The following is a 14480-nucleotide window of genomic DNA, read 5'->3' as shown; positions in this document are numbered from 1 at the left end:
GGTCTAATCTATAAAACAACAAGAAACGATAAACACTAATGAACCGCACCAACAAACGACAACCACTGAACAACAGGTTCCTGACTTATGACAGGTGCATAAAAATGCAGCGGGATTAAACGTTTTAACAGGCGACAACCCCCACCCTAACCTGAAATAGTGGTATAACATTACAACATAAAAATACACACATGGTAAGATGAGACATTCTATATGTTATTTGCATTCTACACGTTATTCTTAAACAGTTGTCATTCTTAGAACAATTAAGTCATAAAGAAATTTTAGCGAGCTACTCATTGATTAATAACATGTAATGTATATTCTATCATGTCTATATATTGAAATATTGTAAATAGTTTAAACCTAATTATCTTTTGGTAGAAAGTTACATTAAGTATAATTATGAGATATGACGCGGTAAGGCGGAACTTATTTTTCTTAATTGACATTGTTTCTCGTCCACTGCAATGTTAACTAACGCCTACTACAGATTATAAAGCATATATAAAACCGGACTTAAATTTGATTATTCATAATCAGCACGATAGAAATCATGGTATACACGGTATAAGTAGCTGTTTGATGATTTTTAAATTTAAAGATAAAAAGGTATAACTATCATTATTTAGCAGTGCTTACTTCAACATCGAAAAACAACGCAACGTGTAAGTAATTTAAATTTGAGGTATGCTTTAAGTATTTCTCAACACATTAAAATAAATTTTACATTTTTTAAATTCATCGTTTTATTCAGAATATAGATGTGCGTTGATCTTTGTTAGATTCGAGGAATTGGAGGAAAGCGGTGATGCATTATTCCCTGTCATAAAAGATGGTGAAAGTCTCGTTTTGGATTCTTAGCAGTATTCATTTTAATTTAAATTATTCATATTTATCGAATTGGGAATGAGAAATGCATACTAAGTATCATGTTGAATAATAAGATCTCTCAGAATAACAATTTGCATTGCCCTTACTTTAAGATTCGGTGATGTTGTAATGAACATCGAATTTAAAGTAAGTGGCGCTGCATTTTGCACTTTTCAGCGGGTGCTCATTTTCGCCTTTACATTTTTTAGTTTTACTTCTGCATGCAGTTGTTTTTTGTTGTTTTCTGTTTGACTTATTTCATACTTCAGCATTTATGTCATATTAGAAAATGTTCATATGAGTATAGGCACACGTCTCAGACAGTGTAAGTTCCATTTTAACAAGAACTATCTAACACACATATTTTCGTACGTGCGCTCTGGTAAGAAAAACGACCTTTTTATCTTTAAAAAGATGAACTGATTTGTTCAAGCTAATTTTTCCAACTCTAAATGGTATAAGAATAATTTATCGAACTTGCATGAAGCCATAACAATTACAATCAATCAATATCTAATTTATACCCAAGAACAAACCAGAGGTTGTGCGAATAAAATTCAGTAAATTGTTACAATGTATCCGTCCCTTTCAAAGTCCACGAATTGATAAAGGAAAGACCAAAAATGATTCAAACAAAAATAAAAGAGGCGCACAAAGGCATTTATGATAAAGATTTTGATAAAGATTCATTAAATTATGATTAGTGGTCTAGATGGAGAAGTGGATACAAATATGTACTATAGTTAGCACATATGACGAAGTCCATGTCATCCCAAAGTTAACCCCACAAATTTTTCTGATGAAAACATGACGTAGATGATGCAAAAATACAGAACATCTTGTGTGTTAATAAAATTGTGTCAAGCCGTTTAGGATCAGTTGCGAAAAAAAAATTGATAAGATGGACGAATAAACGGATAGACAGGCGGATGGATTCCACCTGATCACTATATACCGCCTTAAACAGCTGGAGTATAACAATATAGTAATAAATGAAATGATCCAATAACATGCATATTAAAGACTTCATTATATAATTTTTACCCCTGTGTATGGTTTTACAATTTCAGTTACGTTTTCTGATTTCAATACATAAGAATAGCATAATACATTTCGTGCAAATTGTACCGAACTAATTACACTGATAAATCGATTAATCGATTAAGAAAAGAAAAAAATAGGCGACAAACCAAAAGAATGTGTTTTGTTCATAATATCTCGCACCTTTGATTATACCATACTTTTAAGCATACTTTTTTGCAATATCCAAAACACAATTATAAACATTTCAATATGACACAGCTTTTTTCGCATGTAAATAGTAAATGCAAAGATAGTAAACAAAATGGTTTCCATGCTTTGTTCAGCAATTCTTTTATCAAAACCATGAAAATGGACATAATAAGACAGTTTTGTGGTTTCATATTCCGTTAAGATGAACAGTATGGATGCCAGAGTAAATGTAAAATTTTAACTGGCTTATTTTCAAAAATCAACTCTCAAACAACAAGCGAAATGTATTGAATGTTTAAAACTTTTGATGATTGGAAGACCCATTGCAAACGATCTGAATCTCAGCTTGATCTGGTTGCAAACATTGTGGCAATTGTGGCCATAGTTTTCATTAACAAATTGTGGGAAATCTCAATTTTCATCTTTTTTCTGAAACTTTACGGTCAATTTCGACCAAACATAACGGTAATTATATATCAGCGGTTACCGGTTGTGATATTATTTGAGTCTGATTCCATGAAATACATGGCCGCCAAAGGCAATCTTAGATTCCGATTGGCCAAAATTTAAAACTCTTCTCCTCTGAAACCTGAAGAATTTCTGGAATTTCTGGATCCAAAGCAATCCGAACTAGAAATCTTTTTTATGCAATTAATGGATAAAGTTTCTAGGAGATTCAAGACATCGCTTAACTGTACAGTGCATCAATTTTTGATCAAGATACAACGTACACGTGTATTACCTTTTTACGTCCAATTTGGTAATTAGCACATCTTTTCAATTATGCGCCTTCTATGCTAGGTTTAAAAATTAAAACTTTTATTTGAACTTGTTTGTATTTTTTTTTATGCTTTGATTAGCATAAAAGCATAAAATATAACATCTTCTATTATATACTTACCAACCCACATGAGTACTGTCTGTTGGGTTTGTATTCCGAACAACCACGCCTATAATAAATCCAACTGCAGCTACCGCTAAGGTCAAACGTACAAGCAAGTTTACTTTAACAATCTCCAAGCATTTTTCTTTTCCTACTGCCATGTTGAAAAAAACTTAAGAACAGTCGGTATGCATGTGTTTCATCAATTAAAATGTTGGACTAACACAGCTTTATATATAATAAATACATTTTAAGAACTTCATTCGTTGAATGAGAAAAGGTGTCGGTTATTCGTTTTAAAACTGTGTGTCGAATTTCATCCTTTTACATATAAAGGATACACAATATACATTAAGATTGAATCCGCTATGGTAGAGTCATTACTTTGAAAACAAATATGTCACTTTTGTTTGTTTATAAAATGTTTCGTGAGATAAATATGGGTTATCGAGTGACAGGAAATAATCAATATATCTGAAAGTGGAATAAAAGACCTTCGCAAGAAGATTTTATCTTTTTTTTGGAAAAGTGACTATAAGATTTTTTTTACATGAGGTTTGTAAATGAAGATGACCTGTCAATTAATTATTAAACATCTTTTCTGATTTCATTGTTGCATTATTTATTAAATATAAAACATAATATAGTTTCATAACATTAAACATTATGTTACATAAAACATACAACGAGGTGCAATTTATTTTATCAATAATTATACAATGGGCTGTATTTATGAACAGAAGATGTAGTGAGTTTAATAATTTAAGGCAATGATCTTTTAATGTAAAGAAATATGCAATATCTGTCTTTTTCAAATACATTGACTACAATGAAATACAAAATACCCTTGGTGTGCTAAATCCTATGAAGACTTATATTCAGTTCAATATTTATGTAGAACTTCTATTTACGAGTGTGAGTTGGGCAATTTCAAAGGCATTGATCAAATGTGTTCTCTTTGAAATATTCTTCGTTGTCAACCATCTCAGCTATTTGAATTCCATTTTCTTTTTCATTTAATGCCTGTGATGTTTCATCATCGTTGTTTTCAGTCTTTAATGAGGATAAACATAGCCTTTGTGTAAATACTACACATGTCACTTGTACGCTGTAGTTTGTAATTGTCCTCGTCCTATCTCTGAAACAAGAACAGTATTTACAAAGTATTGTACGATGACAGCACTAATACCTCAACATGTGCCTCTTTATATTTGTAATAAAAAAAATAACATTTTAATCAAACACATGCATGTCATGCCATCCGGCATAAAAAAGGTTCATATTTAAATTTTCGAAGGATAAGACACAATTCGGATTGCATCGTACGATATACTTACAGAATCCATTCGAATGTGTAAAGAAGTGCTGCCGCTTCAGGTGTAATATTTAACGCAGTGAGTATGATGATAACAGTAATCAAGCCAGCCCCTGTCACAGATGGTATCGCCAAGGACGAAAATGTTGTTAGAATGCTGAAAAAATTATTTGTCAGTAATCATTTATTGTTTGGATGTCAATACAAAATTACTAAAACTTTGTTGTTTCAATGATCATGTTAAACATAAGACTTTTTGGAATTAAAAATAAATGAATGAAATTTGATTTTCAAAAATAAATTTATCTTGTATAAATGTAACGAAATTTTACGATTAAGAAACTTACATGACTAAAATGACCGAAGCAGCGTCCACTTCCTGGTCAGTGATTTGCATAACAAACAAACATGATATACTTATGTAAATACAGGTTCCACAACGTCCAATAGCAGCACTTAATGGAATGACAAATCGAGTCACTCTACGATCTAATTTGTTCGGTCCTTCTAATTGCCGTATACTTTCAGGAATAGACATAGCTCTTAAACGAGAAATGGTTATGTTTATAATACATGCATGCTTCATATATTTGAAAATGCAACAGTGCAACTGATGAAAAACAACTTTATATCATTTTCTAATGAAATGTTTCACATTTATCATCAATGTTTAGTTTCATGAAAAATACGATTGCCACCATGTTGTATGTTTATTATAAATCTTAAACCTTGCGGATATGATACTGTAGATAACTTCTTTTGAATATTTGTATTACAGATTTCTTTTTAAATTTTCGATGAGATTTTTTTTATAATATTTGGAAATCTGTCTGCTTATACAATGTAAGGATTATCTGCATCAAATAACCACGACATCTGGATTGACGGCGTGTTCATGCTAGATGAATGCTACTTTGAATAGTTTTTCTATTTCTTTATATTTATAGTCGGTTCACACATATCCTAGTCCACAACACTCACTATGTCTTTTATTATCTACAATCTAAGACTAATAGTATTGTCTGACGATTACAATCGAGCAACCGTGCTTTAAAACTAGTTTAACTCCGCCACATTCTGTATGTACCAGTCACAAGTCAGGAGCCTGTAATTCAGTGGTTGTCGTTTGTTGCTGTGTATCATCTTTGTTTTTCGTTCATTATTTTTTACATAAATTAGGGCGTTAGTTTCTCGTTTGAATTGTTTTACATTTGTCATTTTGGGGCCTTTTATAGCTGACTATGCGGTATGGGGTTTGCTCATTGTTGAAGGCCTTATGGTGACCTATAGCTGTTAATTTTTGTGTCATTTGGTAACTTGTGGATAGTTGTCTCATTAGCAATCATAACACATCTTCTTATTTTTATATTTTATGTACTACTACCACAGTGTTAAGTACGTACGACATAGAAGTAGCAAACACTATTACAAAAGCATGAATCACAGTAAAAAGAAATTTAAACGGATTCATTTTCATCAATATGAAATACGTAATTGGCACTACTACTATCATAAAGAGAACATAACCAATCATTTGTGTTGCTATGTATAAACCAAGTCTATTGAAATCATCCTCCAAGTTCTTTGTTCCTCCAATAGTTTTACCAATCAGACTCGCTACACCAATTGGTGTAAACCTGAAATAAAATTTCCCTATACGAATAACATAAGTATCTGTTAACGCCAATGAGGTAACAACCAGACTGCTCATGCAACCTAAGACACACCAGATAAATATGCAGATGTTAACATATATGATAAAAAATGCAAACGCGTTCATCATAGATTTTACTGAATCTACATAAGCTCTGAATTAATTCACTACAGAATATTTTAGATCTTTCATCAACATCATCCTTTTTATTTAATTTTCGAGTATTTTTTGATCTTCTGATTAAATATATGATATAGTCTTTGTATGAAAATATACAAATTGATCCCTTCAATTTACTGGTTCTTTTTTTTTTATTTTTGCGTTAAATCGACCACAGTCACATAAAGAACCATTTAGTTTGACGGAAGTCAGACATGGTATCAAATATAAATGTACATTTATGATGCAATTTGGCTACGTAATTTCTCACACATTACACTTTGAATAAATATATATCCCTAACAAATATTTTTTTTATCAAATCGGTGACTGAAATTTGAAATGTGGTCAAGTCGATAAACAGCATAATGCCATCAACCCAGCTACCGTATCAAAGTATCAATAAACATAAAAAAGAGGACATTCATCAAAATGGCCTTTTAAACGTTTTTGATTTGAGCGTCACTGATGAATCTTTTGAAGGCAAATTGCGCGTTTGGTGTTCATAAGTTTGAGCCTGGTTTCTATGATGAGTTAAGTGTCATTATTCTTGAATCCTTACCAAACTAATTTTCCTAAAATCACCAAGATGATTTCAGTAGCTGAGTAGAAGAACTTGAAGAAAGGTTGCCCAATTTCTTTTGTTGACGCAGTTGCAATGCCAAACACGGCACTGGCAATCAAAAGACCTAAATAAATAAAGTTTCTTACAAATATATAAAAAACGTACAAAAACCAGACTTACATTTTCACAATTATGGATCAAAATAAATTAAAGTTAATTGCTGTATAAATTTATAATGTAACAATGAAAAAAAGTTTCAGCTTTCTTTTATGTGATTGCTATGATATGAACAAGAATGTTGTGGCATGTTCCTATCGTAAAATAATTATTTAAGTGATTGCCATGTTGTTTAAGTATACACTGAAACGTATGTTTATGTAAAGTGTATCACTTCTGAAGGTTGGTAGACTGAACGCGTCAACATGACTAGAAATACAATTGTAGTTGTAAAATACAGTACTCCATATGGTTTCTGTGTTTCCTCTTATTTCTTTTTAAAATAAATAAAAATCCATATTCGTTAATATATATGTATACATTGTTCACATGTTATCTAACAAAACTAAAACAAAGCAACTTGGCAGAACTATACCTAGAATATTTGTGCTATTCAGCACTGGATAGATTTTTTCCAGTCACCATAGTCTTTATGACTTTTACAATTGTCCCATTTATAGTTTCATTTGCTTTGTATTTCTCTATATCATAGCTCGTTAGTGTCTGAAAAACAGCAAATAAACTTTTAGAATTCCTCTGAAGATGTCTACTCTAAACAACGAATTAAATTAAAGCTCAGGCATGGAAGTCAGACTTTCTGTTGATACCGGGGTTTTGCTATGCTATGCAAATAAAACTATTTTTATAATTTTTTTTTATCAAAACAGAATAATAAGGCCAAAAATCAGGTCAAAATAATAATAAGGTGGCAAATATATAAAAAAAAATATCACGAGATAACGCAAAACATTATAAGATATTGCTAAGTACGTCATTCCATGAATACCCACATTACATCTCACTCATTTAGCATACCCGGTGACCTTCAATTTTCACCGAGCATTAATCCTTTCAACGAATTTGGGACTTATTTTTTGACCTTGAAAAAAAAAAAAAAAAAAAAAAAAACGGGATCCAAGCTTTCTTCAAGGAAAATTAATAAATTGTGTTCGATTGGATGATAAGCTAGAGTTAAAGTTTTATCTCGCGTGTGACCTATACATGAACCTATTGCGCCCTCTTACCTTGAAAATATATCTGTCTCTAAATAATGCCTTTAAGAGTGTAACAAATACGAAGAGATAGCATCATATATAATATCTTTTTCCCGGAAATTCACCGTATGTAGTATTTTCATAATTGTAACAAATAAGAAAATATTGATTGAATATTTTTTGGATAAATCGAACATTAATCTTAGTAAAATATTTTATTTCCTGAAATGCGAGCAAACCGCAACATATTACTCTTGATTAGAAACGCATTTTATTCTTATCCCTAGAATATCTATTAATGTTTTACTATGATGAGAACAGCTTTAAAAAAGTACAACTCTTATGGATGAACTAAATATATTAAACAGAAATAAGGGAATGGCAATCTTATATATAGTCCTTCGGCAACTTTGTTTCGAGAAGATGATGAATTGCAAATTGAATAATATTTTAAGATGAAATAAACAACAGATTTTTGTTTAAAGACTTGTTTCTATGTCTCATTTAATAATAATTCATCTGTACCTATATATTGTTAGTTAGAGACACGTAACACTTAAAAAATGAACGTTTAAAGTTGATCGCGCTTCTGCAACATCACATTATAAAAAATGGTGTTTCAGATTTTAAAACTCTGTAAATAGCTTACCTTGCGAAAAGTTGCAGATATCAAATTGTCGGGGAATATATTTCTGTAAAACGAAAATCAGATATTTGATATATCGATTAATAAAAAGAGATTGGATAAAAGAGTCCTCAACAGCCGTAGTATGTTATAAGAATATGAAAAATAACAGTCCATGTATAATGCCTGGAATATTTAAACAATATTTGCAAAATTTTGATGAAATAAGATGTCGGGTATACTTCAGCAACCCAACAACACAAAAAAAATATTTAGTCATGCAAGCCATTTTTTTTTATAGTTAACCTGATGTCATTAAAGTTGTCTGGCATTCTTGTAAGAGTTTCTTTTTTATATGTTTCAGAGACACAGGTCATTTATATTGTACCTTAAAGAAATTATTGAAGTTTTTCACTCGTATTCAGTATAGTACATGTTAAAATCGGTATTGATTATGTTTAAAAAGGCGTGATCGTGAGAATATATTTTTATTGTGATTAAATTAAATGGAAATTTGCCTTCACATTACCGTATAGTATTTCACCTTTACAATAATTACATCAACAACCACATTATAACTACCACTTCCACTACTAATACTGATAATAATAATAAAAATCAAATATGATTTTCAATCAGGCCGTTGATCTACCTCTGTATAATGTTTTATTTGAGAAAAGTACATGGAATCAGTTGGCTATTTGTGTATGGAGAGTAAACTCTCATGCTTTTGTTTGGAGATTTTTTTCATTGTACGTGTTGTTGTTTTTGTACAGAGTATTGATAAGGGTTGAAATATTTAGATGTTTTTCAGATGCTCTATACATATGCATTCCTGTCGACAGTTTAACTTTTGAAATTAAATAAACAAAAATTTGGATACAAATCATTTTAACTTGTATTTGAAGTTATAATATACCTAAAATATACTTGCCATGGTAAATTCGTTATTTGAAAGTAAACTCCTATACAAAAAATGAAAACAACACGTTATAAATTTAATGCGTCCGAATCGCTTTTCTGGATTTACCTATATTTGAAAGCCAAGGATGTATAAGAACTAAAACAGTTGAAGAGTCATATGACTTAAAAGGACAAAAAAAATAGCCAAATCCATCTAAGGTCAACTTTTCTTATACAATAACAAAGGTCAAATGTTACATGTGTTATTAGTGGTAGCACCTTTACTACACCAGGTGCGCATAACGTGTATCAAAACATTTCAATAGAACAATATCCATATTTTCATGAACATACCGAAGAACTGAGCTACTGATACATTAATGTCCTAGTGGTAGTAATAACATTAAATGGTGTCAATTTTACTGCATCATATAAGCATTTCGACAATTAAACAGGTTTTCATTTACACAGGAATTCAATCTGGTTTTGATGGGTTTGAGTTGCTCAATCTTTAGTTTATTGTAGTGTTTTGCGTACTGTTGTTTACTTTGTCGTCTGTAATAGTGTCGTCTTTCCTGCTTTGATTATTTTGACTGTCCGCTTGGTATCTTCTTATTTTTGCAACAGTGTTGCTTTAGTTAATCCACTAGAACTAACCAATACATTTTCGGATACCAAACTGTTATCCATTATAAGTTTATAGAAGTGTGTATTAGTCGACAATAAACTAATTACATCCTTCTTATTAGATGTTAAAAAATGTATTTGTACTCAAGTGTAAGAATGCCTGTCTACAATAAAAATGCATTATAAAAAGGTAAGTCTAGATTGCTACTTATTTTACCTCAGTAAATCAGCGAAAATGTCCTCCGTTTCTAAAGGAACCGAGTTAAATGCTTTAACTTCTGTTTTAGCGATTTCACCTGTAATTAAAGCACAAAACACACTATTCGAGACTGTATTAGACCAGTAAACTTGAGGTTAGAAAATATAAACCATTTATTGACAAATAAAAATATACCAGAATCGGATTTATCTGGGTTATAGGTTTTCGACGTATTGAACATGTATTTATTCTATTAATGATGCAGGTTAAACATGTTGCATATTTTTAAAATTGGATATCTCGGGAAATGTAAAGCATATGACATATTTTAGGAGAGGTAACAATTTATCCCAAGTACAGCATACTTTAGAAAATTTAAAAATTAATGACTAACGGATTAAAAAGGTTACCAGTACACACTTCGTTGAACTTAAATAGATATAAAGTATTTTTGCTTTTGCTCATTGCGAATCAACAAATGTGAAAATTATACAGCTTGTTTATTTGTTAATGGTCTAAATTATTTACGTAAAGTATTATATGACTATGATATGAATATCTTACCTGGTCGGATGATCACGCAAAGTAAACTACCAACTAAACATCCAAGGAAATTTGTTAACATAATATAACCCAAACTAACTAAGCTAATTTTTCCATTTGATTTAGGGTTCAGGGTAGCTGTTCCTGTTCAATCAAATGAAGTACAATAATAAATAAATAAAATTTAAGAAAAGTAAGTCTTCTTATGTACCACATTCTTTTTGTGTCTGTCTATAATCATGAGTGAAATTTGGTGGTTGTCGTTTGTTTCTGTATATTATATTTGTTTGTCGTTTGTTCAAGGAGGTTGTATTAACTTGGTTTATTGTTTTGTTCATAAATCTGGCCGTTAGTTTTTTCGTCTGAACTTCTATTAGCATTTTCCGTGTCGGGGCTTTTAAGTACTTGCGATAAAGGTTTTGGCTCAATTTTGAAGACCGTACTTGTGACCTATAGTTGCTAACGTCTACGTCAAATGGTCTTTGGAGAAAAGTTGTCTCATTGGCAGTTATACCCCATCTCATTATTTTATATTTTTAATTAAGCAAGGTTATTTTACATTTTCGTTTACACGTATCGTCAAAAGTAGCTGGTTTGGCAATTGAACCATGAATAAAACAATGAATAATTTTCTAATAACTAGTCTATGCATGTCCAGTATAGCAGTTGTAACGAAATCAGTTTAATGGCAGTCAAAATACGCAACTAAAATTTCACTTCTAAACAGTTAACCATAAACATCACCGGAATCTGGCAAATGGCAATTCATAACATTAACGGTACAAATTTCAATGCACCAATTCACGTTTCAACAAGTCTCTTCCATGATGTTCAAGTCAAAATATTTGAAAGTACAAAACCTAATACAAACGTTGAACACAAGAAGGACATATTTATAATCATATTATTTATGACGCACGTTTTGGATATTAATTTCCATACTACGGAAGACACACATTATAAAATATGTGAGAACAAAAACCATTTAGAATCATCAGAATGCTTAACCCCGTCATATGTTCATGATAAAAAACTCCTCAAAGATAAACCTATCAGGAAACTCGTCAGTACATGGTTGTCATCTATTAAGTCTTTTATTTGAAGAGTTGCTTGGACCTTTCCTATTTTTTCACTTCAATTTCAAAATTTAAAAAAAGTCCCGACTGTAATCACAATCGTTCAACCTGCTTACCTGTTATAACTGAGGCTACTATCAGAGGAACTATCATCATTTTCAGCATGTTTAGGAAAATCTCTCCTAAGATACCTACAAACACAAATTAAAGCTTTAATAATAAGTTGTTATACATTTCGTAACCAGATATGTTAAGTACATTTAATGAGCAAACATTTTTTTTTTATACATTCTCAAATATTGTTTTAAACATAAGCATTAAAATGTACCACTTATTCTTACTAGATGCCAAACTCTCTTCTTCAAATTTATTTTCACTCTTCAAACAAGAAAGAGTAACAAAACAAAAAACTAACTATTATTGTGTGATTTGATAAGGTAATATTGTTTTCTACTGGCTGTCAAACCATAAGCTTTAACTGGAAATATTAGTTTCCATGGACACACATGATAGATATAATAAGTATTTGATGTAAGCCTCTCATATCTGAGGGGCGTCAGCCCCGAAGATATGAGAGGACTACATCTGATATAATAAATAAATATTTTGTCTTTTATCTTGTTCTAAAAAGAGCAATTAGTTTTGATAAAACGGGAAAGGTGTCATTATCTCAAATTTTCCAGATGCAGTAACACTTTCAGAAGATGTTTTGTAGTTATTGATTTGGAATGGAATCTTAATTGCATCTAGTTTTCTGTTATCAAATTGATACCTCAGCACTGTTTTTGTGTGGCAATACGAATCTCTTTAATATATTGTCTTTTTCTGTTTTAATTGCAAAAATCTGGACTTTATGCTGATAAATGAGAACACTTCTATCTAAATATAAATATAACTGTTTTATATTTTTATATATTTGTTTAAAAGCTTAAATTTTTTTTTTTTTTTTTTTTGCATTGGTCAAATCAAAATACAAGAGTTACTATAATTTACTTACCAACCCACATAAGAGTGCTGTCTGTTGGGTTTGTATTCCGAACAACCACACCTATAATAAATCCTACTGCAGCGCCGAATAAGGTAAAAAATAACAGCAAGTTTGCTTTTACAATCTCCAAGCATTTTTCTTTTCCTACTGCCATTTTGAAATACAACGACACTCAAAGATCAGGGCAATAGAATTTTACCTTTAAATAGCCAGGATAGAAATCTACATTAATTCTAATACGCTGAAAACGATATGGTAGATTTATTACTTTGATAGAAAAAAATTGTGCAGTCATATATGAAATGTATCAATTAAAGTTATATCGCTAAGTTACATGGTTCCACTATGTACAATTGCATTCACCTGTGTCATACGTAAACAATTTATAAACATTTCCGCAAAATATACTTGTACAAGAACTTTCGTTTGTATTTGACTGAATTTACTGCTCAGGACTATTGAATGGCTGCTGCAGTGATCAAAACGGGATAGCACATCATAAATTTTACGGCCATGTTGTTTACCGAGCCCTTAAATGTAGATAACATGCTGGAAAACTTGAGATCCTTTCAATAAACTTATTCTTTAAGGTTATCAATTTAACACTGTTCTCTGTGGGTCATGATTTTCATAAAGATAAATGTATGAATGAGTGTTTTTGTTTTGAAAGGCTGCACGCTTATATAGTATGTACTCACCCCGTTCATTATCTGTTGAATTGAGATTTCTAATTATTTTCAGTAACTGAGCTTTTACACATTTCTTTTTTACATTTATTGCGAATCCATAGCATATAATGGTACATGAATATATTTAATAATGTTCAGATTTAGGAATACTCGATATTACAAAGAACCAGCTCCATTACTCAAATGACACAGATGTGGATTTTTTAATATTAAACAAGGATTTAATACCTAAATTTTTAAGTATGATATTCTAATATTATTACATTGTCTTTTAATATTAAATATTCAGTCTCAATGAAAGACTATAAAACATTTCAGCTATATAAATAATATTACAGAAAAGGTTGGATCCAAATACTTGTACCTTTTTTATTAATTTAAATCCGGTGAGAACAAACTTTCACCAAATATATCTATAATTAAAACTACTGAAAGTATATAGAAGCATACACTCTATTTCATAGTAATTTAAACAAAAGTTATATATACATAATTGTTCTGAGATCGCGTTAAGGAGTTGTTTAAAAACCCACAAATTGAAACTCAAAAAATTACATAACGTCATGGCATTGGTTATTGAGCAGGCTTGCTTTTTTTGTACATATGCATATAATTTTTTATTTCGTGACTCTCGCAATTCTAAAAGAGGTAAATCCAATTTTGAAACCAAACTACTAACAACACCCATCTGTTCATTAGTTAACGTAAAAAGAAAAATAAATCTGAAATTAGAATAAGATATAAGATAATAATACAATTTTTGATTTCATATCTTTCTGATATTTATCAAGAACTTTGAGCGAAAGAAAAGCTTTACATGTACGCCTTTTCCACATAGGCTGAAGTTATAAACAGGGTTTTTCCGACAAAGATCAATTTTGGCTTGATATAGATATGTCAATGAACACAACTGAAGAGAATTACTGTATAAAATGGT

The 14480-nt window shown here is 30.6% G+C and overlaps 1 protein-coding gene across 2 annotated transcripts in view; it reads right to left on the bottom strand.

Annotated features, from left to right (window-relative positions):
* Positions 1 to 3681: 3681 nt before the first annotated feature.
* Positions 3682 to 14480, bottom strand: part of LOC127705843 (excitatory amino acid transporter 1-like) — an 89186-nt gene continuing 78387 nt past the window's right edge. The window contains exons 8-11 of one of the 2 annotated variants that reach the window (XM_052210194.1): positions 5708 to 5941; positions 4652 to 4846; positions 4327 to 4461; positions 3682 to 4127 (exon numbers count right to left, since the gene is read on the bottom strand). In XM_052210194.1, coding sequence (XP_052066154.1) covers positions 3920 to 4127; positions 4327 to 4461; positions 4652 to 4846; positions 5708 to 5941 — 772 coding nt within the window. In that variant the 3' untranslated portion in view covers positions 3682 to 3919. Of the gene's footprint in view, positions 4128 to 4326; positions 4462 to 4651; positions 4847 to 5707; positions 5942 to 14480 lie in introns of those variants that run through there. The other variant, XM_052210195.1, reaches the window with a different exon arrangement.

Source organism: Mytilus californianus, unplaced genomic scaffold (genome assembly GCF_021869535.1).
Source record: "Mytilus californianus isolate M0D057914Y unplaced genomic scaffold, xbMytCali1.0.p SCAF_6, whole genome shotgun sequence".
Classification (NCBI taxonomy): Eukaryota; Metazoa; Mollusca; class Bivalvia; order Mytilida; family Mytilidae; genus Mytilus; species Mytilus californianus.
The sequence above is the reverse complement of the archived record's forward strand: the minus strand, read 5'-3'. Positions and strand labels throughout refer to the sequence as shown.